Here is a 25,061-nt window from a genome sequence, read left to right on the forward strand (position 1 = left end):
GAGTAAAAAGTCTAAAATACCCTTGGGTGACTGGATTTAAGAAGAAAAATTAACTAAGTTAGCACCAACGGACACAACATGCAAGATTTTGAAACATAAAGTACAAAACTCGTCAATTTTGAAGCCAAAGGACACCACCATAAATAAAGAACAAAACTTGTAATTTACTCTTTTTTTAACTGGGTTAGTTTTACGGACTGAAATGGCACATTTCGAGAATGTTAGGGAGAAAAATAATACAATTTTGAAATTTGGTCTGAAATGTCGAAAATGGACAAACCACAGGGACGTAAACGACACTTAACCCTATAATTAATTATACCTAATATAAAATACGTGGAGGGTTCAAATGAGAAGATTTTTTTTGTAAGAAGAAAAATGAAGAAGTTTCAACCAATAAGAATGCTTTATTTTACTTCATTTAATATTTGTGTTTAATTTTAATATAAGGGTATATTGATAAACTTACATAAATCATTAATTTGTATTCTTCCCCTTTAATAACTAACTAAATTAAATTTGTAACTCCGTTTCAAAATATATACTTTTCCAAATAAAAAAAACAACTTAATTTAAAGTGTAGAATAAATTACTAGTTGTGTAGAATAAATTAAGAGTGGTGTAGGATATATTTTGAGGTGTGTATGATAAATTTCGACTGTGTAGGATAAAATTCTATAATGTGTAGGGTATATGTAGGTAAATTTCGATATTTGTAGGTTTTGTAGATTATATGTAGGATAATTAATGTTTAGTTGACTAATTAATTAAAGAGAGAAAATTAATGTTATGAGTTATAAATAAAATAACATTTTACTAATATATCATTTTTTCTTTCTCTTCTCACATTAAATTTCTTCTCAAATGAACCTTCCCCTATAAAATATGTCAAAATATATATATGTATTAATCTTACGATCCGGTCTAGCTTTTTCGACTGATTTAAAGTCTAAACCGTAAACCAAAGCATTTAATACGGTTCTAAACTGGTCAACCAAAAAAATTTTAAAAATACCAATCTTGAAATCAGTCGATGACTAGTGTGGACGGTTTTACAATTTTAAACAACCGTGAATACCCAAATTTTAAAGTAATAACATGAAAAAATATTAAAAACTTCTTTCGGGTTAGATAGGTTGTCTTCGTATCAACCGCAAATATTCGTGTCAAATTGATGTTTATGTGTATGACACGTAATGTTTTCGGTTGATGTCTCGTTAGACGATTAACCCGCAAACTTGTCACTTTTAGCTAGGGCTGCGCAAGGTTCAATTTGGTTCGATTTTTGGGCAAAACCAAAACCGAAACCGAAATGTCGGTTTTGGTTTTTTAAAATCGTTCGGTTTCGGTTTTTTTCGGTTTTTACACCGGTTCGGTTCGGTTTTTTCAGTTATTTTTTGAAACAAAATTATGTAAGATTCAAAAAAAAAATAATAAAAAAATAATAAAAATATAATTTAAAATATAAGAATCTTTCTTATATATTTACATTTAAGTTATTATAGTTAACCTCTTTAATTTATATTATTTACATAAACTTAACCTTTAATCTATTTTTATGTTTCTCTAAAGTTTTTATTAAGATATTTTCTTTCATAATAATCCAAAAATCATTTAATTTTTATATTAAATTTTGTTATTTGTTATAGTAGTAAATAAATTATTTCAATTAAAGTAAACATGTACTATTTTTTATTACAAATATTTAACATCCAAGAATAAAATTAATAAATTCTACTAGCATTGGGTTAAATACTTAAACAACTTAAACTTAAACATAAAAATATGAGTAAATTACTTTTTGAGTCCCTGTGTTTTAGTTATTTTAATCACTTGAGTACAAAATCAAAAAAGTTTAATGCTCTGAGTCTCTAACTGCTCATTTTATAACGTTTTGAGTCCAATTTTGTTCATTTTATAACGTTTTGAGTCCAATTTTGTTAAAAAAATTGGACTCAAAAGTTATAAAAAAAGCGTCTAGGGACTCAGGGCGTTAAACATTTTGATTTTAAACTCAAATGATTAAAACCACTAAAACATAAGAACTCAAAAAGTAATTTACTCTAAAATTATATGAATTGTAACTTATCGGTTCGGTTCAGTTTTTTTGGTTATTGAAAATGGTTATCAGAAAACCAAACCGAAAATTTTGGTTTATTAAAAATCTTAAAATTAAACCGTCAATTTTTGTTTTGGTTCAGTTTTTTCAGTTCAGTTTCTTTGGTTCAGTTTCTTCGGTTATTTTACTTACGGTAATTTCGGTTTTCTACTCACCACACCGACCCCCTAAAACTCATTCATAGTCCGAGTCCCAAGACCCAAGGGAATCCATCCAGAGGGGGGTTTTGTGCAATGGCGGAATCCCTAATTGATCTCGAACAAGTTCTCCGCATCCGCTCTAAGCAGGTATACATCCTTTTCAATTACACTCCGATTAATACACTACAGATAACTGGAAATTGCAGATTGCACCCACACTTAACTTTATCTAAATTCATAAACAATCATTTCGAAAGTTTTTATTGATAATTGAGGTCACTCGTTAGCCTTCCTGTTGTTTTGATTGATCTTCACTGTTTCAACTGGAATGGAAGTGATTAGCAAATTAGATCTCCAAACAAGTTTAACTTTATGTGCAATTCTTCTAATTTCTGTAAATTTTTTATTTTCTTCACAAAGTTAGTACAATTTTAAGGCAAAATATTGTAATTTTTTCATTTTGTTGGCAAAATTAGTACAATTTTAAGGCAAAATATTGTAAATTCTTTATTTTTCTTGACAAAATTAGTACAATTTTAAGGCAAAATATTGTAAATTTTTAATTTTTTGTTGGCAAAATCAGTACAAATTTAAGGCAAAATCTTGTAAATTTTTAATTTTGTTGGCAAAATCAGTACAAATTTAAGGCAAAATATCGTAAATTTTTTATTTTATTGACAAAATTAGTACAATTTTAAGGCAAAATATTATGAATTTTTGTTTTGCTGAAAAACTTAGAACGATTTCAAGACAAAATATTGTAAATTTGTTAATTTTGTCGGTATTAATCCATACCAGCAATTTAATCAGCGACGCTTCGAAGTTTCACTTTCGTTGCCAAGAGCAGTCTCACTTGCATGATCATCATGGATTTACACTCGATATGTGATAAGGACCACTCATGTAGAAGCATTATGTTTACCCGCACTTCCATCTTCTAGTAACTTGCATTAGTTCTGATTATTAGGCTCGCATGACTTTTCCTGCTTTAAATTGTAAATTTGCATCGGAAAGAAATACATAGAAAATTTGCAGCAAAGTTTATTTACTTCTTGTGAAATTTAGCATTTCGTCCTTAATATATTTGGAGATTGCCAGTCTCGAATCCGGCTCTATCAATTTAGTCACTGGTAAGCTAATATTGATGATTTTGAGAAGAAGTTCATGAAGAAAAAAGATATGGAATGAATCTAGGTTGATTTTCAGTCAAACCTTTGCATGACCCGACATACAGGACATTTGAGTGGGGCTGAAACTAACGACTGAAAGTCTCATCTGATAACAAACATATGAATTGTATTTATTTTATTTCAATTTTTATGGTGCACCATTGATTGAAAAATAATTCTCGGTGATGTAATATGATACCCATAAGCAGAATCACTACTAAAATTTATGTCATTAGAGAGGCTTAGCTTAATTAATATGTATTAGCAGGAGAAGTTGACAAGTCAAGAAGCAAACTTTCTTATGGCTTGGAAGGGAAATACACTTCAGCAGCTCACTGTAGGTGCATGCGCTGGTGGAGCACTTGCATGGTCAGGTAAGCGTATACGCATTTTTAACTGTTAAGAATTCTTTTTTCTTATTATCTAGCATGCACCATGTAATTGTTTAAACCCAAAATAAGCTTAAAGCCTTAAACTATATCTTTATGCTGTCGTAGATGCTTTGTTATGTTTCTGTTCTCTCATTTGAATACATTAGTTTAACCCTTTTCAACATCTTATGTGTTAGGATTTAGATCACACACACACGTTCAATAAACGAAAGCAACAAGAAAAGTAGACACGAGATTTACGTGGTTCGGTCACAGTGTGTAACCTACGTCCACGGGGGCAACTAGGGTTTGTATTTTATTGAGTGATAATGATTACAAGTACAAGAGATATATTTATAGGCTAGAATTAGGGTTAGTCCCTTGCTAAACAAGTAACTAAACATATGGGCCTAAAACACTTAAAACCCATTAGAGTTAGGGCCGGCCGAACCCTTTCCCTTCTTCTCTCTAATTCTTGGCTAGCCTTAATGGGCTGGGCTGAAGACAACATCTCCAACAATCTTCCACTTGGTGTCTTCGGACCTCGAACTGCACCATCTCTTCTGTACTTCTGTAAATGAAAATCCCCCTTGATCTTTCAAAACTCCCTAGTTACCCCGCCTTCTAAACATTATTCCTGAAGGCCAACTGAAGCTATGCATAGCTTCAGCTTATCCAGCACCACAACCTTGGTAAACATATCTGCTGGATTCTTAGCACCTGGGACATTCTTCAAACTGATTAATCCTTCACTGATCAATCCTCTAACAAAATGATACCTCATCCCTATGTGCTTCGTCTTCCCATGATAAACGGGATTCTTTGCAAGTTTTACTGCATTTTCATTGTCACAATACAACGGGTAGTCAGCTTGATTCTTCCCTAACTCTTTCAGAAAAGCTTTCAACCATACTAGTTCTTTACTGGCCTCAGCTACTGCCATGTATTCAGCTTCTGTAGTAGATAAAGCCACACTTTTCTGAAGTTTGGACATCCAACTCACTGCTGTTCCTCCCACTGTAAAGACATATCCTGTAGTGCTTTTAAATGTATCTTTACAGCCACCCAGGTCGGCATCTGTATAACCCTTGAGAACCACATCCTTTCCTTTAAAACACAGCCCCATCTTTGACGTACCTTTCAAATAACGAAGCACCCATTTAACTGCTTCCCAGTGTTCTCTTCCCGGATTTGACATAAAGCGACTGACAACTCCAACTGCGTGTGCTATGTCAGGTCTCGTGCATACCATAGCATACATTAGACTTCCTACAGCAGATGCATATGGAACTCTAGCCATATCAGCTTTTTCTTCTTCTGTTCTAGGACACTGTTCTTTAGTAAGCTTGAGGTGACTTCCTAAAGGCGTGTTTCTAGGCTTGGTCTTCTCACTGTTCATACCAAATCTCTCTAACACTTTCCCGATGTACTTCTCCTGGGATAGTGTCACTGAGCCATCTTTCTTGCTTCTGGTTATACTCATCCCGAGTATCTGTTTGGCTGGACCCAAATCCTTCATCTCGAATTCTTTGGACATTTGCTTCTTTAACCTGCTTATTTCTTTCATATCAAAACCTGCAATTAACATATCGTCAACGTAAAGTAACAATATGATATAAGAGTTGCTGAACTTCTTCAAATAGCAGCAATGGTCCATCTGACATCTCTTGTACCCTGACCTCTCCATGAAGTTATCAAACTTCATGTACCACTGTCTGGGTGCCTGTTTAAGACCATACAAACTCTTCTTCAATTTGCAGACCCAGTTCTCTTTCCCAACAACCTTGAATCCCTCAGGTTGTGCCATATAAATGTCTTCATTTAGGTCACCATGTAGAAAAGCTGTTTTCACATCTAACTGCTCTAGATGCAACTTTTCTGCGGCTACAATACTAAGAACCAACCTGATGGTAGTTATCTTCACCACTGGAGAGAAAATCTCATCATAATCAACTCCCTTCTTCTGCTGAAACCCCTTGACTACTAAACGGGCTTTGTACCGTTTAGAACCATCGTGTTCTTCTTTGACCCTGAAGACCCATTTATTTTGTAAAGCTCTTTTATCAGGCGGAAGCTTTACTAAGACCCAAGTCTTGTTTTTATCTAAAGAGCTCATCTCATCCTTCATTGCATGCTCCCACTGGAGAAAATCTTTCATCTTGACTGCCTCAGAGTAGCTTTCTGGTTCACCGTTTTCTGTCAAGAGAATATAATTAACTGAAGGATTATATTTATTAGGCGGTTTACTAACTCGGGTGGATCTCCTGACCCAATTTTCTGACGGGTCAGGCTGCTGTGGAGGCTGTTCTTCTTCATGCTCTGAGCTCCCACTGTCAGAGACTTCTCCTGTCTCATTATATCCACCTTCAACCTCTGGTCCTGTGTCATCTTCAGAATCTGATTCAGGTTCTATAACTGGTTCATTCTTTTGACCGTCAGTGTCAAACTCGACCACTTCTTTCTGAACCTCTAACCTCTCTGAATTTCTGTCTTTGTACAGCTCTGCTTCATTGAATTCGGCATGTTTGCTTCTGACTAGCTTCCTGCTTTCATGATCCCAAAGCCTGTAGCCCATTTTATCAGACCCATATCCAACGAGCGTGTACTTCTTTGCTTTGGCATCTAACTTGTCACCTTCAAGATCAATATCATAAGCACTACACCCGAAGATTCTCAGGTGATCATACTCAACTGCTTTTCCCTTCCATTCTTCCTGAGGAATCTTGAATCCCAACGGTACTGAAGGCCCACGATTGATAAGATAAGCTGCGGTGTTAACCGCATCAGCCCAGAACATTTTTGGGAGCCCTGCATTCAATCTCATACTCCTGGCTCTCTCACATAATGTTCTGTTCATCCTCTCTGCAACCCCATTCTGTTGCGGAGTTCCTGGAACTGTATTTATCATCCTGATCATAATCTGTAAATTCTTTGCTGATATATTCACCTCCGTTGTCAGACTTCAAGCATTTCACCTTCAAATCAGTTTCAAGTTCAACAGCAGATTTCCATTTCTTAAATTTACCAAAAACTTCAGATTTATGTTTAAGAAAGTAAACCCATACCTTGCGTGTTGAATCGTCTATGAAGGTCACATAATAGCGAGATCCTGCAGGTGAAGCAACTGATGTCGGCCCGTACACGTCTGAGTGAATCAGCTCCAATTTCTGAGCTTTTGGTGCTCTCCCTGTCTTCACAAAAGTCACCTTCTTTTTCTTGCCAAGGATGCACGGTTCACAAAACTCAGACTCAACCTGTTTCAGTTCTGGAAGCTTTCCCTTGGTAACAAGCATCTTCATCCCCTTTTCACTCATGTGGCCGAGTCGTTGATGCCATAACTTTGATAGACTCGGCCCATCAGATACTGCATTAACCCCACCGGTTGGTACTTCAACCATGTATAGTGTACCTCTCTTCTTTCCTCTTGCAATGACCATACTGCCCTTAACAACTTTCCATTGTCCTCTACCAAAGTGGACATCATATCCCTGATCATCAAGCTGACCAATGGATATCAACATCCTCTTCAAACCAGGAATGACCCGAACATTCTTTAAGGTCCAAATGGTTCCCAATGGTGTTTTTAAGTCTATGTCTCCAATTCCTGTAATATCAAGACTGTGATTATTAGCCAAACGAACTTTACCAAAGTTACCTGTTCGTAGATTCTTCATCTTCTTTGTGCTAGAAGTAGCATGAAACGATGCTCCTGAATCCATGATCCAGTCTTCAACAGTATTTTCGACACAACAAATAAGGGCATCCTCTGAATCTGAGGCTGTGGTAGCATTCACCTCCTTTTTGTCTCTATGAGGTTTAGTACACTGACTTCTAAAGTGCCCATGCTCATCACAGTTCCAGCACTGTATATCTTTTCTCGGTTTTGCTGGTCTTGACTTGCTTCTTCGTTTTGACTTTGACCTTCCTCTATTTCCACCTCTATTATTACTTCTCCCTCTCCCCTCAGTACTGAGCAATGAACTTGTCTCTCCAGAATTCCTCCTCCTTGAGTCCTCATTCAATATCAAGTCACGAACTTTAGCAAAAGTGAGGGTCTCAACTGCCCCAGTGACTGCAGTAATAGTTCCTGACCAGCTGTCAGGTAATGAGGACAAGAGCAGGCATGCTTGCAGTTCATCATCTATCTTGAATTTTACTGAATTCAAACGAGACAAGTGAGAATTAAACAAATTAATATGCTCAATAACAGAACTTCCCTCTTTCATGCGGGTGTTGACTAACTCCCGTATCAGAAACACCTTGTTGGCAGGAGACGGCTTCTCATACATATTTGACAAAGCCTCGATGATTCCTCGTGCTGAGGTTTGTTCAGAAATATTGTAGCCAACATTCATAGAAAGAGTCAGCCTGATAGTTGATATAGCTTTCTTGTCAATGGCTGTCCACTTATCCGTTACAGGTGTAGGTGGAGGCTCTAAGGCTGCATCCAGATCCTTCTGTATCAGCAAATCCTTGATTTGCATCTTCCACCATCCGAAATTCTTCCCATCAAACTTCTCAATTCTGACTTTTCCATCGTCGGACATCTTTGCTGAATAACAGAGACTAACCAGAGAATCGTGAGAGAATAAACTGGAAAAAAACAACCCTGAAATCTGACCTCGAAAAACGTGCAGAAAATCCGAAAAACGCAGCAGCGAAAATCGGTAAAGAAACCCTTCTGTTTGAGCGACGGCGGCTGGAAACCCTAATCTGGTTAGCGGCGGCGGCGGTTCTGCGGTTCCGGCAAGATGGTAGGCGGCGGCAGGCAAAACCCTAATCTGGGTTTGGTGGCGGCGGCGGTACCCGGTTGCCCTGGAGCGAAGCTGCGAAACTGCAGCGGGTCGGTGGGTGTCGGCGGTGGAAACCCTAGCGGCGGTGAAACCCTAATTAGGGTTTGCGGCGGCTGCTGGAGGCAGGAGGTGGTAGGCGGCTGGTGTGTGTTCTTGATCAAGAGCCTGAGCTCTGATACCAGTTGTTAGGATTTAGATCACACACACACGTTCAATAAACGAAAGCAACAAGAAAAGTAGACACGAGATTTACGTGGTTCGGTCACAGTGTGTAACCTACGTCCACGGGGGCAACTAGGGTTTGTATTTTATTGAGTGATAATGATTACAAGTACAAGAGATATATTTATAGGCTAGAATTAGGGTTAGTCCCTTGCTAAACAAGTAACTAAACATATGGGCCTAAAACACTTAAAACCCATTAGAGTTAGGGCCGGCCGAACCCTTTCCCTTCTTCTCTCTAATTCTTGGCTAGCCTTAATGGGCTGGGCTGAAGACAACATCTCCAACATTATGAGCTTATTAACTTAAGGCTATGGCTTATTGAAGCCCATAACCTCATGTCTGTAAGCTCACAAACACATGATGTAGGCCGGTTTTCTTGAATAACTCAACTGCTGTACGCATAGTTGTCAATAGCGATTGTAGCGGTCGCTATAGCGCCTTATATAGCGAAGCGATGTAGTGTCGCTATTATGGTTGTAGCGATGGATAGCGAGAATAACATCTTAATTTTTTTTTTTTTAAATATAGATAGCAATTAAATATAGCTATAAAATAGCTAGATTTTAGGTTTTTGTTAAATATGCATGTAAAATAGCATATATACTAGGGTATTTTGATATAATATACATATAATACCAGGGTATTTTGATATAATATACATATAATTTTTTTTCTAGTGTATCGCTATTCGCCATGTAGCATATAGGTACCTTATCGCTATTTGTCGCTATTCGCCATTAACAACTATGGCTGTACGTTTTACGTAACCACTATTCTTAATACGTTTAACATTTTTATGATATCTATATTTTGTGTTCCTCTTGCCACTACTATTAATTAACGTCTTTTTCTGGTAGTGATATGTTAATAGTCACCAAAAGTTCTTTAACGGTTTTAGTTTTTTTCTTCTCGCAGTCACAGGAAACCTTAATAGAATGCTTCGCATCAATCTTGCAGGAGGTAATCAACACTCTTTAATTGTTCTATGATTTTAGCTGACTGTTTTCAAAATGTTGCAAGTGTATCATATAAATAATAGAATCTAAGTAGTTAAATGGAAAAAAAAATAGATGAAGAATATATCCTTTATTTTGACACGTTGTTTCACGGTGTTTCAGAGGTTAATAGTTTTCTTTTTGGTCAAAAGTTGGTCATGACTGAAACCAGCTAGGATGTCGTATCACCGTTTTTTGTCAAGAAAGTGTGGTGAAAACGTTTCTTGAAATGTGTCTACATGAGACTGTCGTAAATGGACGAGAAAGTGCCGGTATTTATGAAAAGCATTGAAGAAACACTTAAAACAAATTATAATTGTACCCGCAATCATAGACAAAAGAAAAACCATTTTGACTATCTTAAAAGGCAAATTTAGAGCATAGATAAAATCATAAGAGTAAATTACTGTTTTCGTCCCCGTGGTTTGTCAAAAATCACTATTTCAGTCCATTAGTTTAAAAATTGCGATTTCAGTCCCTGTGGTTTCACTTTCGTAACCATTTCAATCCATTATTTTGTTAAGTACAGGGACTGAAATGGTTACGAGGTGGACTGACAGGGACTGAAATCGCAATTTTTAAACTAATGGACTGAAATAGTGATTTTTGACAAACCACAGGGACGAAAACAGTAATTAACTCAAATCATAAAATTAAAAGGCAAAGCTGGCCTACATGTATGATCTGTCAACCAACACTGTTAATCTATAAGAAGATGGCGCTTGGCATATAAAAACAAAGATCACCTTCTTCGTTTGTAATCTTTTTTGCTTTCGTAATGTAATTGCATACTCGCTTCTCATGATATGAATCTTTAACCAAATTTTAGGAGCTGCTGCTTTGACCGCAGCATGGAGATTTAAGCGATCGGTTAATTCATGCATTGAACAAATTCTTTCCATGGATGGAAGTCGGATGCAACGAGAATTGGCAAATATGTGAGTCATTTATTCATTTTTCTGTTGGCTATTATTATTTCTTCAACAGCCCAAATCCCTCACATTTTCTGTATGTTTTGAGATAATTCGCTTTGGAAATTTAACAAAGTGAAAATCCAGGTATGGGACACATATAATCATGTATGTATATGATATGTCTATTAAATGGAACAAGCAAATGTAATCGTTCAACTTTCAAGGATAAATGGTAGAGGCGGCACTTGATCGCCTCGTTTACTTATGAATGGGTCGTTTTGGATTGGGTCTTATTTTTAGCAAGGCAAATGGGTAAAAGCAAAAAGAGTTTACAAGAAAATGGGTCAGACGGGTTGGATGGGTCAAAAGTTACCCGATATATAGTATAAGGTACTAAGGCAGGGGTGTTGAACAATTCCTGCTGTGTGTTGGCGGGTTGTACCGGGCCCGAAAACTTTAGATGAACCCAAACACGACCGAAACTCGGAAATCATGTAATACACAAGGACCCAAACATGTCTTGCACCTTTGCAGGCTGTCACGAACACAACCAATTTAACCCGTTTTTTTTTTATTTACTTTTTTGCACATTATCACTCTTAAATTATAAGTTTTTTTTTTTTTTTTTTTTTTTTTTTTTAAATTCTAGTGGTTTTTTTTTCTGGATAAATTCTAAATACACTGAAAATATTTTTGCGTTGCAGAATACTGAAAAGGTACCCAAATCATCCAGTGACAACAAAGCTTATATCCAAACGTTTCTACTGTGAGAATGTCTTCGACGATTCAGCATCCGACATACCAAAATTAAGGTGGCGTTTCCGTAATACCTTTGTTGAAAGTCCACCTCATCCCCAAACGACAGATAATCATGAATCCCATGTTGATGATGATGATGATGCCAAAATCGGTCCAGAACTCAAGCCAGTTCCCGTAAGTATCTTTGCCTGCCTCTGTTTGTTAACAGTTTGATTAACAAAGTCACATATGTTTCCGGTCAACTGGCCGCATAACAAATTATGAAACGGGGTTTAACTTCTTGTCTGCTAAACTGTTTACCCTACAGATGAATAGCGGGTTTGTTGCAATGGAAAACCCTTTTGATTGCGTTTTTGGACTTCCACCAAGTGTAGAGGAAATTCGACGCCCTGTCACTGCTAAATCACCTAGAAAACATAATAACCGCAAACAGAGAAGATCTCAGCGCAGGCATCACGCCCACCACCAAGATGATTATTCGTAAGCTCATATATATATATTGTTTGCTAAATCTGCCAAATTATTCATGGTGCATCAGTGTGTTCTGTTTTATTAACCAAGTTTGGTAACATCATATTCATGTGTTTATTAGTCTCCATTTTACTAACTTCTCGAGGTTAGTATTGTTTTAAAAAAAGTCCGGGAGACCTGATATATGGACTTACCGCATTTGAAATTTGACACATGACTTGTAAATTCTCTCTCTCATTTGATTCTTGCACTTTTCATGTTCAGCGGTGAAGCTTCACAATGAAGAGAGGGGGGGGGGGGGTCGAATACGTATATATCCAAAAGTTTCTATAGAACCGGGGGTCGAAAACGTATATACCCAAAAATTTCTATACGAAAACTACATATATAACACTACTGAGCGAAAAGTTCGGGGGGTTGGGCGCCCCTCCGGCCCCTCTTAAGCTGCGCCCCTGTTCATGTTGTTTTTAGGTTCATATTTTAGGCCTCCCTATCATAAGAGCATTTGTCTTGATCTCATTTTTAGGTCTATAATCATAAAAGCATCTGCATTGAAATGGCTCCATGGCTCATGCCACATCGCTCACCGACCCAACTCACGCTCTTTTCCGCATTTGCAAATTGAAGTTTTGGGGGTCGATGGACTTGCTATGCAGATGCTCTAACTAGTCAATTATCCTACTCATAAATTATGGTGTTATTTTGTGTCTAGTGTATATGGGTATTTAGAAGTCAAGTGATGAGGTATTGTTTTGTTTCCACGAAACCATAACCAAACTATCGACATCTAAATCAAATAGAACATAAGCGGCTTGTTTGGTTCAATTTTCGAACCACACACAATCAAAATAACTAACTAAATGATTTTCAATTGTTACAAAACAACTGTGAATATTACAAAGAAAAATGTTACATTAAACAACTGCCTATATCTATACAATCACTGCTTTGAAGTACTAGTGTTTGTAAACCAGCAGTTGTTTGCTCTCGGCATCGTACTTTGATCAGTAGTTTTGACCAGCACTTTCATTGTCTTCATCAGTCGTTTTATTGGATATAACAGTTTGTAACACTCTTGGTTCAAATCTTTATTTCTTGTAAAGGAGAACTGATTTTGGACCAGTTGTTTGGTCTTTTGGCATATTAGTTCTTTACAAGTTCAACATACATTTTCATATTTGTTTCACTACAACTTAAGCATTATGAGGTTAATAGCTTGGAGTTAGTGGGGGTTGTTTTTGCCCTCAAAATTTGGAGACACTCTTCATATGGGAAAACATGTAATCGAAGGTTTCGAACTCATCCGGCGTGGGATGGAAAAAAAAAAAAAAAACACAAGATGGGGAACTAAGGATGTGTTGCGAAAGTGAAGTTGGTAAGGTTTAGGTGGACTAAAATGAGCCGTGGGAAGATGGGGATGCTAGTATTATATCTATTGAAAGAAATTGTATAGTCCCTTATGTTGGAACAATTTATAGAAGCTGAAGCTGTAAATTGATAAAAGAAAAAGGTTAAAATATAATGACCAATTAAAATTCAGCTCATAGCATTGCTATCGATAAAGTTTGGGACACAAAAAGCTAAAACCTTAACAAAAAAAAATCCAATTGGTTTCAGACTTTTCATTTGGTTCACACAAACTTGCTCTGCCATTTTGCCGCATCCTAAATTCCTGTTAGGCTATGTACTGTGGTTTGGGATTTGTGGGACATTTGTTAGGCTATGTAATTCAGATTAAGTTTTTTTTTTAACTGAGGACCGGTAGAGGAAAAATAAGTGAAATGTGGGACTGACATGGGGAATATTCAAAGGTGGGACCGACATTGGCCAATGACGTCTAGTTAGGATTATTATAGTCCAATTCTTCTTGTATAGTTATATATCTTACTTCATGAATTTTGGGGGACAAAGAGTGTGCACAAGTTAGATTATCAAAACTGTTTTCATGAATATTTGTGGGACAAGTGTGCACTAGTTAGCTTATCAAAATTGTTATTTGATTGTAGTATATTTATTTAGTAGCTTTATAAGCATTTTTGACTCCTTGATTTTGTATTATGGGTTGGAGTGTTGCAACTCTGATTTGTCACCGAAACTAATTATATCACACTTTTTTTTAAAGGGAAGACACATTGACAAATTTTTATAATAAATAAATCATGCTCCACTTAAAAAAAAGAAATTTATAGTAGAATGAAAGGTAAAAGGACAACAAATTTTTATTAAAATGAATAAAATAATACTCAATCGTAAACATTAGCACACCCCACACATACCCGATCACCATTGGTAGATAACTCCCAAAAGGAGATATAAGGAGATCTATGTTTGGGTCTAATAAGTGAGCACCAAAACCCTAACAAAAATCTCTCTTAAGGGGGTGTTTAGTGTTGCTTTTTCAAAATAGATTATGTGTTTTCAAAATAGATTTTGCGTTTTCAAAACTGCGTTTTGAAAAAACATGTAGGTACATGTTTCTCCAAAACTGCGTTTTGGAGACATATAATCACTTTTCATCCAAACACTTTTTTAGATTATTTATGTTTTACAAACGCAATAATCAAATAATCACTTCAAAACGTAATCCCAAACACCCTCTAAGTTAAGGTCAAATTAAGGCACATATGACCTAATTAGACATACCAAACAATACAAATTGGGCTGATAATTGGCCCAGTTGAAAACACAACACAATCCACCATAATCATAATATCATACACATATACCAACTACACTTGCTAGTATTGCAACACAAACCCAAGCCAAACATACAAACTGTACAATATACTATTACAATATACTAATTATATAGTCTAAAAACTAAGATCAAATTAGCTTGATAAACTTTGGCACCACATCAAGTAAGAACAAGTAATCTAAAAAACAATCCATTAGATAAAACAATTTAGATATTACAACCATATGCATGCTAGCATTTTGTTGTATATCATATAGAATCACATGAATTCTTGATTTGTTTTAGTTCATTCCACTCTATACAATCAATTAGAACACGTACCGATGCATTAATTAATGATATCGCATACTATATTGTTGGAGGGGATTAGAACTAGCTAATTCACGGGCCTCGAATTTGGCCGAAGCAGAAACAACCAGTAGCTTGATCTTCGGGTATCATACCTCCGCCTTTGCTGGTATCAATGGCTTCTAGTAACTTCACAACTTCATCCATCTCTGGCCGCTTGTCCGGATTTGCATCCCAACATTTTCTCATTATGTTTACTAAAGAACTTGGGCAGCATCTTGGTATCTCTGGCCTCAGATTCTATCATTTTCATGAGTAACTTATTCAAGTCAATTGTGTGAATATTTAAGTAATCAGTGCTTCAAAAATATAGTAAAACTAATACAATAAATATGAAATTAGTTCATTCTTTTTTTCTTCTTTATTTTCTAGCTTATTTACAATTACAATAAGCGGAAACAGAACCTCTCGTTCGGAGGGTTGTCAAGTATTGAAGGAAACTCGGGTATTTCCTCCAAAAGGAAATATTTACGTGTATTTCTGAAAATTTAACATATTTTATCTATTAAAATTCACATTTTCCTAAAGGAAATTATGTTTTTTTTTTCACCACCGACGAAAATTCAGAAGGTCCAACTCATGTTATGCTGAAAATTCCAACTTTTCACATACTACTACCTTTGAAGAATTTTTCTGCCACCAAAGGGTTGGTGGACCTTTTTGACCCTCTATTGGTTCCGCTGTTGGTTATAAGTACGTAAAAAGTGAATATGTTTATAACTGCGAGAAAAATATAAAATCTTAAAGAGATTTCTCAATTTAGAAATATATATGGCAGCACTTATAAACATAGAGAAACATGTAATTTTATGAAGTCAAATTTTAAACACAAAAAGAAGTGCGCACATCAAAATTCTTGATTGTGAAGTTTATGAAGATGTCAACATAAGTGTATGTAGGTACTCACGTGTCGAACAACTGCAGAGGAAACTTCAGAAAAACTAAGAAATGGGTATGGCAGATCACAACAATAGGTTTCCCATAAACATACACCAAAGCTGTATACATCACACTTTCTGTTATAAGGCTTTCCTTGAAGAACCTGACAAAACACATGTTATGTAGTCTTTATGATATGAATTATAGTTTATAAATAAATTACACAAATAAAAGTGCCAATAACATAACGAACGAGGTCACCTCAGGAGCCATATAACCTAGTGTTCCAGTTTCACCCGTCATGTCTCTAGGATTTTGAGCTTCAACACGGGCAACACCAAAGTCTGCAATTTTTAGGTTTCGATGAGTATCTAGCAACATATTTTCAGCTTTCACATCGCGGTGTACAATCTTCTTTGAATGGAGGTAGCTCAATCTGCAACATTACAACATTTCTTTATTCGTTTATTGACAACAAAAGACTCTGAGGTGACAAAATGTGCATGTTTAATAATTGTGTACTTTGTCAAAACAATTAACTTTTTTTAGTGTGGGTGGAAAACGATTAGCTCCTGGCCAACCCTATATTTATTTCTATCAATATATAGTTACAAACTATACTCTCATAATATAATCACACCTTTTTCAATAGTGATTTTATGGCTTGAAAACACTTTAAACCATTAAGCTTAGCATACATACACTATAACAAATTAGTTGATTGTTGGCATTTTTAAACATACTTGGTTGTCACAACTTATCTACGCGTTTTTTTCAATAGTAGTGACATTAACGTGCTTATTATATACGAGAACATTTTCACATATTTATAAGAGCAGACAATATCATAAAATGTTTAAACATTTTTTTTTATAAATAGAACTTAAATACTTGTCATAGTGCTATTTGAATCATTAACATGATCTAAATCATTAACAAGTGTCGCGTTTAGAGTAAAAAATCGATATGAAACAAGAGAAACTCACCCTCTAGCTAGATCCATAGCAAGTTGAATAACAACTTTATAAGGGAGCTTCCTCCTCCTATTCTTGTACAACAACCCTTTTAATGTCCCACCTGAGATATACTCGACAACCACACAACATGCCTTTGATGGAAGTTTATCAGTCGGACCATCGCTTGAGGTTTTCTCAGGTATCCTAAGATTCGATGTTCCCATCGAAGCACCCACAAACTGCATTACATTTTTTGATCAGTTAGTTACAACATCAAAAGAAAGTATTTGTTATATATCTTTGCGTACACGAGTAACATTTGGATGGTCTAAATGGTGCCAAACAGCAACTTCTTGCCGGAATGATGCTCTTAAAGAAGCCAGTTCCGTACTAGTTGCCATATCATCCTCACCCCAATCCAATAGTTTCACTGTAAAACATGCAATAACCAGAATTTTGATGATTATATCCTATCTTGGTAAAACAGTAAATGTTGATACAGAGTTGCAACTTAAAAGGGGGACTAGTTATGAGGTCCGTAAGTACAAACCGCCAAAGGCGTATTTTCATATTCTTGATTTTTATTTTGTAACAACACACAAATCTTTGATTTGATTATTACGTGTAGAGGTGTTTATCCGTTTTGTTTTTTTGGTTATGGATTTGAAAACTTTGAAACTAAAATTGAATTGATTAGAACTCCACAGCATGTCACATCATTTTAAACCACAACCATTATCCACCTTATATAATCTATTTATAAGTTATATAAATAATAATTGAATTTCTTTTATATTAGAAATATATTTTTCATAAATTATTTTAATATTTTGGTATTATTTATTATTTTTTAAATATAAAATTATACTAACTATAAAAAGGCTATGTCGGTGGGTTTTTGTGTTTTTTTTTAATTTTTTTTCTTTTTTTTTGTCTTTTCCTAACAACTTTTGAATTTTCTTTTCTTTTTTTTTTTGTCTTTTCCTTGCAACTTTTGAGGTTTTTTTTTAATTTACGTTTTCGGCCCTTATGCTTTGTGTGTTGTTTCTTAAATACCAACTTCTTTTGCAATTTACAGTTTTCATCAACTTTTTAACTTTACGTTTTTACCCCTTGCACTAATTTTTTGTGGTTTTGTTTTTTTTTACGTATTTTTTCCCATCTCTTGTAATGTATGTTTTCGGCCCTTATGTTTTGTTTGTTGTTTCTTAAATACCAAGTTCTTTTGCAATTTACAGTTTTCGTCAACGTTTAAACTTTACGCTTTTACCCCTTGCACAATTTTTTTTCTTTCTTTTTTTGTGGTTTTGTTTTTTTTACTTATAACCTTTAATTTTCAGCATTGACTCTTACAACCTCCTAACTTTCTAAATACTTTTTAATGAACTTTTACGTCTTTATTTTTATTTACGTGTCGCTATAAACTTAAGTTGATTTATATCTCGACATAATTTTTGTCTTTTCTCAAGTTTCAGCATTCACACTGATAACCTTTTTACTTTGTAAATACTTTTCTAATCGAGTTTTCCAGTTGATGTAAGACATGTATCGACATACTTTTGTATTGGATAAAAAATCGGGTCGCCCCGCCGCGAAACGCGGGCGTAACACGCTAGTTATAATAAAAAAGAGAATAATATACAAAATAAAATAAGTAAATGATAAACTAATATTTAATACTTTCAATGGTTCTTTTTTCAAACGACTAGTTTTCCAACGGTTTTTTTATTTTATTTTATTTTATTTTTATTTTACAAACGGCTGTTGTTCCAACACTTTTTTTAACGGCTACTTTCAAATGGTCTATGTGTGTTTAATCGGGACTTATTATGTATAATTATGTTTTGAATTAGGTTTATGTGTAATATTTTAATTAGTTTTGTGTAATAATTTATTTAGTTTTGTGTAATTTTTAATTAGGTTTGTGTAATATTTTAAGGTTTATATATTTTTGTTTAATTTAATTACTAGATTTACTACCCGCCGCAATGCGGCGGGGGATTCAATAGTTATATATCATGTTAGATGAAAGACAAATGTTTCTCACATGACCACGAGCCTGTGTGTTAAACCAAGAAAAAAAATAACTAAGTCGATATCTGATTCGCACGTTGCGACAGACCTATAAAACGGGGAAAAATAGACGCGCTGCGACGGATATGTCAAACAGGAAAAAAAATAGATGAAAAACATTGAACCCCACACGCACGTTGAGGCGTGTTAAGTCGGAAATTTAGAACGACACATTAAACGGAGAACTTATGAAACATGAAAAGTATATAAGAGACTAAAGTTGAAAGTAAAAAAATGTTGAGATTAAATTGCAAAAGAAGAAAAGCTTTGGATTGAAAGTAAAAAAAAAATTAAAGGGGTTAAATTGCAAAAGATGAAAACTTTTGAATTAGAAATGAAAAATCAAATTAATTAAATGGGTTAAAATACCAAAGATCGAAACTTTAGACTTAAATTGTCAAAGATTGAAACTTTAGAGTTAAAAAAGAAATCAACTAAACAAAAGAGATAAATAGATTTAGTTAGATTGATGTTTAATATTATTATTATTATTATTTAATAAAAGAGATAAATAAAAAACTAAGGGTGAGAAATTACCAGAGAATGATACGTGTGTAAAAAGGATTTTTGTTTATTAGTATAGAAAGATGTTTAAATCTTTTTTAATTTAAACACAAAAAGATTTTTTTGAAGTAAAACACAAAAAAAAACCTTTTTTTAATTTAATTATATATTAAATCAAAGGGGGTACATATATAGCTTTTAGACTAGTCCGATGCACCAAACGGCCAAATCGGACTAGCCCATGTCGTTCTTCACAATGGGGTGGTCCAAAAAGTGGACGGGTGTTTTATACCAAACGATGTGGGTGCTCTAATATGTATATAAAGTAAAAAAAAAACATATTATCTTTTGTAACAAATTAAATATAAATTATGTAATTTGAATTCTAATAATTGGGTTGAAATACAAGGATTCAAATTCAACTTGAAAACTGAATTCTGAATTCGGTTTAGATAAGTATCTAATTCGTATATTCGACACCTGGATTCAAATTCTTTATCCGAACTCAGATCAAATCAAGTCTTGTGTTTTAAGAGTCCGATTCGGATTTAACTTGTGTTGTTGACTTGTTTCTTGTTAGATTACGCTATGGGGAAAAACAAAATCATAACTTCTTTTTTTAAAAGAAAGAATGAAGAACAAGTTGATGGAAACAATGAGATTAAACGGCAAAAAGCTTCAACAAGCGAACCGGTTAATGAACCGAATAATGAACCGGTTGATGAAGCGAATAATGAACCGGTTAATGAAGCGAATCAAAACATTCAACAAGAGCATCACGATATTCCTCAAAATCCGATTAACATTAATGAAGTGGATGTTAGTAGTCTAGAAAGAGATCCCGCTAAGCGACTTGGAATGTGGAAATATCCGGTTAATATAAGGGAGCAAGTAAGACTAGCTTATATATCATTAGGAGTGTATCAAATAAAGCTTGATGAGTATAAGCCGAGAGGTCCAAAGAACAATCTTCGTAGATTTAGATATGCTTGGTTTGATATGTTCCCTAATTGGTTAGAGTATTCTCCGACGAAACACAAGGCTTATTGTTTCCTTTGTTATTTATATAGTGATAAACCGAATGAGAGCCACGGTCATAGTGCGTTTACTAGTGAAGGATTTGACAATTGGAAAAAAGTTAATGATGGGGATAAATGTCCATTGTTGAAGCACATTCAATCTTCAACTCATAAAAAAGCTTTTCTATTATATACGAACTTGTTGAATCAAAAAGCACACCTTGAAACTTTCATAGAAACGCAAAGTGAAGAGACGATTAGGAAGAACCAGTTAAGATTAAAAACCACAATTGATGTAGTTCGTTGGTTGACATACCAAGCTTGTGCCTTACGAGGACATGATGAATCGTCCACTTCTAAGAATCAAGGTAACTTTCGTGAATTGCTAAAACTTTTAGCGTATTATAATGATGATGTTGCAAAGGTTTTGGAAAATGCTCCATTTAATTGCAAGTATACATCTTCCGATATTCAACAAGAAATTCTTAGTATCATGGCAAATAAAGTCCGTAACCATATACGTAGTGAAGTGGGGGATTCATGGTTTTGTGTCATGGTCGATGAGTCACGGGATGAGTCAAAAAAAGAGCAAATGGCGATAGTTTTAAGATTTGTTGATGTTGAAGGGGTGATACGGGAAAGGTTCTTGGATTTAGTTCATGTTACGGATACTTTATTAGCGACCTTAAAAGTAAATTTGTGGAATACACTATTGCATTACAATTTTGATGTTAGTAAAATCCGTGGTCAAGGCTATGATGGTGCTAGCAATATGAGAGGAGAATGGAACGGGTTGCAAGCACTTGTTCGGGAATATAGTCCTTACGCATATTATGTTCACTGCTTTGCTCACAGGTTAATTACTTGTTCTTTTTTAACTTTCTTTCTTCGGGTTTACTAAAATACTCTTATGGTTGTTAAATTACATTTTTGTTTTTTGCTCACAGGTTACAGCTTGCCTTGGTTTGTGTCTCAAGGGATGTGACTCCAGTACACCAATTCTTCTCGAACTTAGTTTTCATAATTAATGTGGTGTGTGCTTCAAGTAAGCGTCATGATGAGTTACAAATGGCGAAGGCAGATGAGATTAAAAAGTTATTAGAATTGGGTGAAATCAAATCGGGAAAAGGAGAAAATCAGGTTGGGACATTACGAATGGCTGGTGATACACGTTGGGGTTCTCATTTTAAATCTATTTGTAGTTTGGTTAACATGTTTGATGTCACCCGTGCTGTTCTCAAGGGAATAATTGAAGACACGTCTCATGCTACTGGTTCTCAACGTGGAAATGCTAATATAGCTTACAGTTACTTGCAATCATTTGAATTTGTGCTTGTTCTTCACTTGATGAAAGAAGTAATGGCTAAAACGGAAACACTTAGTCAAGCATTACAAAAGAAATCCCAGGACATCCTTAATGCAATGGAGTTAGTTTCTGCAACAAAGGTTAGTCTAAATAATTTTAGAAACACTGGATGGGATTCTTTACTTGAAAAGGTTCGGTTTTTTTGTGAAAGGCATGACATAGATACGCCTGATATGAGTTCTCCATATACTTCTACTCGGTATCGGCCTCGTAAAAAAGATCTTCATGTTACATTTGAACATTATTACCGGGTAGATTTGTTTACAGAGACATTGGACAAACAACTACATGAGCTGAATAGTAGATTCAATGAGCAAGCGACAGAGTTGTTATCTCTTAGTGCGTCTTTATGTTCAAAAAAGATTGATATTGATCAGATTGTTCTTCTTGTTGAGAAGTATTATCCTAACGATTTTACAGAGAAAGAAAGGAATCTATTACGTGGTCAATTGGATAATTTTCAAGTTGAAAGGAAAAATAATCCCAAGCTAAGTGAGGTATCAACTCTTTCTGATCTTTGCAAAACTCTTGTGCAATGTCAGAAAAATAACATGTACAAATTGGTTGAAAGAGTGTGTCGGCTAATCTTGACGCTTCCAGTTTCGACTGCAACAACGGAAAGAGGATTTTCAGCAATGAAAATATTTAAGAATCGACTTCGCAATAAGATGTCAGATCAGTATCTAGCAAACAGTATGGTGATTCACATAGAAAAGGAGATTGCTGAGAACTTTGATTCGGAGTCCATAATTGAAGAATTAAAAAATCTTAAAGGAAGACGAGCAGAACTATAATTCTTCATCCAGGAGAACCGGCCACCGGGTACCCACCTTCCTCTTCTTTTTAATGTTTTCGTGTCTTTGTTCAATTGTTTGTTAAACAATGTTTATGTTTTAATGTTTGAGAACGTATTTTATTTGATATTAATATTTGACCCGATCCGACTCGAATCGAATCACCGACGTCCGACCCAAACATAGAATTTTTTTTAGGTCCGGTACCTTCCGCCCCCCCCCCCCCCCGAACATTTTTTTCAAGCTTCGCCACTGATGAAGTCAACTTCGTTTTTAGATTTTCGACGTTTAATTCAAGCTTTTCAATTTTCCCTTGACGTCCATATTTATAGCCACCACGCAGAAAGGGGCTTCATGTAATGGTTTGAACATCATATCAAATTTCGTTTAATATTGTTTTCTTTTTTATTTTCTTTTGGTCGCATTAGATATCCTATCACAATCTAATAACCTATGAATGCATGAAAGCAACTTAAGGAATTACCAGCAACATCTAGGTCATCATAAGTGCCACGATAAACGGTACCATATGTTCCTCGAGCAATAAGATTCTTTATTTCCAACTTAGCCAAATCAATCTCCCATGGTTCTTTTGGTCCATTAGTATCTACATTTCTTGACCAAGCTCGACTCAAATGTTTCTCTAGATGCACATCCAAGCTTTTGAGATCAATTTGATCAGCTCTAAACAACATGTCTTTGGTGCTTGCAGACATGTTGCTGTCCCCCAAAATATGATTCTCTCTAATACTTCCCATGCCTTTCAGGTTTGATTCAGAAACCTCAGACTTTGGCTTTTCGTCGGTTTCCACATTTTTGGAATCCATTATCTGGAAAGAACAATGAAATTGTGATCAGTCAATCACATACATAAAAAGGTTAAATCATGCTTAAATTGGTTTGTAAACGAGCTGAGCTGAGCCAATTTAGCCGAGCTGAGTTTAGAAACGATGTTTTAAAACAATCCGATTTGAAGCAAGTTTTATTCGAGCCATGAGTTATTCGAACATCTCTAGACTTTTAGTATTGACATGAGCAATATCTGATATTGGGTGTTGGGCTAAAATTAGGATACAAATCAATAAGGAAAATTGGATTTAAATAATCCGAACTTTCTCAATTTTGCCGATAATAATCCCAACTGAGTTATTTGCCGATAATAATCCAAACTGATCCACTTTTGGCCGATAATAGTCTGCGTTAAAAATAGCTTAACGGAGTTAAGTTTTTTTTTCCGAATTACAAACTGATGTTTTAGGGCTTTTGATTAGAACGAGTATACGAGTTGATTAATGTAAAATTTACCTCGAATACTGCTCCAAACGACGAAAACGGTGCTTCAATTCGGATGTTTAAACTTCCAATTAACAAAAATCAAGCCGTTTGGAGCACTGTTTCGAGATAAGTTTTACATAATAAATCGACTCGTATCCTCGTTTTGATCAAAATCCCTAAAACATCGGTTTGTAATTATAAAAAAAAACCTTAACTCCGTTAAGCTCTTTTTAACAGCGGACTATTATCGGCCAAAAGTGGTCAAATTCGGATTATTATTGGAAAATAACTGAGTTGGGATTATTATCGGCAAAATTGAGAAAGTTAGGACTATTTAAATCTAATTTGCCAATCAATAATAATAATAATAATAATAATAATAATAATAATAATAATAATAATAAAATTGCTTTTACAAAATGACAAGTAGGATAATAATAATAATAATAATAATAATAATAATAATAATAATAATAATAATAAAATTGCTTTTACAAAATGACAAGTAGGCTAGCCAAAAGCATCCCACACTTCCAAACACACACACATATATATATATATATATATTATGTGTACATAATAAATTAACGATAAAACAATTTGAGCCGGCTCGGTTTTAAACATGCCAATTTCGAAAAAGATTTTTGGAGCAAGTTTCGAGTGTGCATCAATTACGAGCCTGCTTGAACATGCATAACACAAATAAATTTTGTTTCATGTAAAGATTTGACATTCATATTTCACAAGTAGTATATGCATTGGATTGAATCTAATATCATATGCATCATAAGCAATGTATGTAGATACATATATTTTCATCATCTGGCTATGTAGATACCAATATTAAGTATATACATATATATCAATCATGTTTCTTTTGAGGAAAATGTCACAAGATCAATAGCAAAAGAGGAAATACGCACCACATTGATTTCTCAATAAATTGTAAGAGATAAAAGAGGATAATTGGCAAGCACACCGAACTCAAATCTAAGAAATGTAAATGTAAAAAAAGAGAGAGATAAAGAGATGATAGGAGATGGAAGAGGGAAATAAAGGTTGACTATATACCCTAAATTAATGCAAGGAAAAAAAGAGATGAGTCACATGATGATTTAATCCATTGAATGATAAGAGTAAAACTAAAGATAAACGTTGAGGGTTATAGGAGCCACTTATTTTGCGAAATTATT

The 25,061-nt window shown here is 34.8% G+C and overlaps 2 protein-coding genes across 3 annotated transcripts; one reads left to right on the top strand and one right to left on the bottom strand.

Annotated features, from left to right (window-relative positions):
* The first annotated feature begins 2,250 nt into the window (after positions 1-2,250).
* Positions 2,251-12,206, top strand: LOC118490305. 2 transcript variants are annotated; one of them, XM_035987837.1, is made up of 6 exons: positions 2,251-2,406; positions 3,697-3,802; positions 9,733-9,777; positions 10,642-10,750; positions 11,431-11,659; positions 11,793-12,206. In XM_035987837.1, exons 1-6 carry the CDS (start codon positions 2,353-2,355, stop codon positions 11,967-11,969), a joined length of 720 nt encoding a protein of 239 aa, XP_035843730.1. In that variant the 5' UTR covers positions 2,251-2,352; the 3' UTR covers positions 11,970-12,206. The 2 variants fall into 2 exon arrangements, with proteins under 2 accessions (XP_035843730.1, XP_035843729.1); XM_035987836.1 differs by having other exon boundaries at positions 2,265-2,406; positions 3,694-3,802.
* Positions 12,207-14,822: 2,616 nt separating this feature from the next.
* LOC110912139 (serine/threonine-protein kinase STY13) lies at positions 14,823-23,404 on the bottom strand. The gene is made up of 6 exons (XM_022156815.2): positions 23,078-23,404; positions 17,146-17,267; positions 16,868-17,076; positions 16,143-16,317; positions 15,910-16,044; positions 14,823-15,242 (listed from the first exon to the last, which is right to left on the bottom strand). The coding sequence occupies exons 1-6, from the start codon at positions 23,349-23,351 to the stop codon at positions 15,036-15,038; spliced, it is 1,122 nt and encodes a 373-aa protein (XP_022012507.2). The 5' UTR covers positions 23,352-23,404; the 3' UTR covers positions 14,823-15,035.
* Between the last annotated feature and the right edge of the window lie 1,657 nt (positions 23,405-25,061).

The sequence above is a fragment of the Helianthus annuus genome, chromosome 3 (genome assembly GCF_002127325.2).
Source record: "Helianthus annuus cultivar XRQ/B chromosome 3, HanXRQr2.0-SUNRISE, whole genome shotgun sequence".
NCBI classification, from domain to species: Eukaryota; Viridiplantae; Streptophyta; class Magnoliopsida; order Asterales; family Asteraceae; genus Helianthus; species Helianthus annuus.

Bases quoted from the DNA above. Each gene is read 5' to 3' on its own strand.
- LOC118490305 (XM_035987836.1), top strand. From the start codon at position 2,353: ATGGCGGAATCCCTAATTGATCTCGAACAAGTTCTCCGCATCCGCTCT. The intron at 3,803-9,732 runs GTAAGCGTATAC...TTCTTCTCGCAG, and splicing joins TGGAGCACTTGCATGGTCAG to TCACAGGAAACCTTAATAGA. The intron at 10,751-11,430 runs GTGAGTCATTTA...TTTGCGTTGCAG, and splicing joins CAACGAGAATTGGCAAATAT to AATACTGAAAAGGTACCCAA.
- LOC110912139 (XM_022156815.2), bottom strand. From the start codon at position 23,351: ATGGGAAGTATTAGAGAGAATCATATTTTGGGGGACAGCAACATGTCT. The intron at 17,268-23,077 runs GTAATTCCTTAA...CATGTTTTACAG, and splicing joins TGATGACCTAGATGTTGCTG to TGAAACTATTGGATTGGGGT. The intron at 17,077-17,145 runs GTACGCAAAGAT...AATGTAATGCAG, and splicing joins ACCATCCAAATGTTACTCGT to TTTGTGGGTGCTTCGATGGG.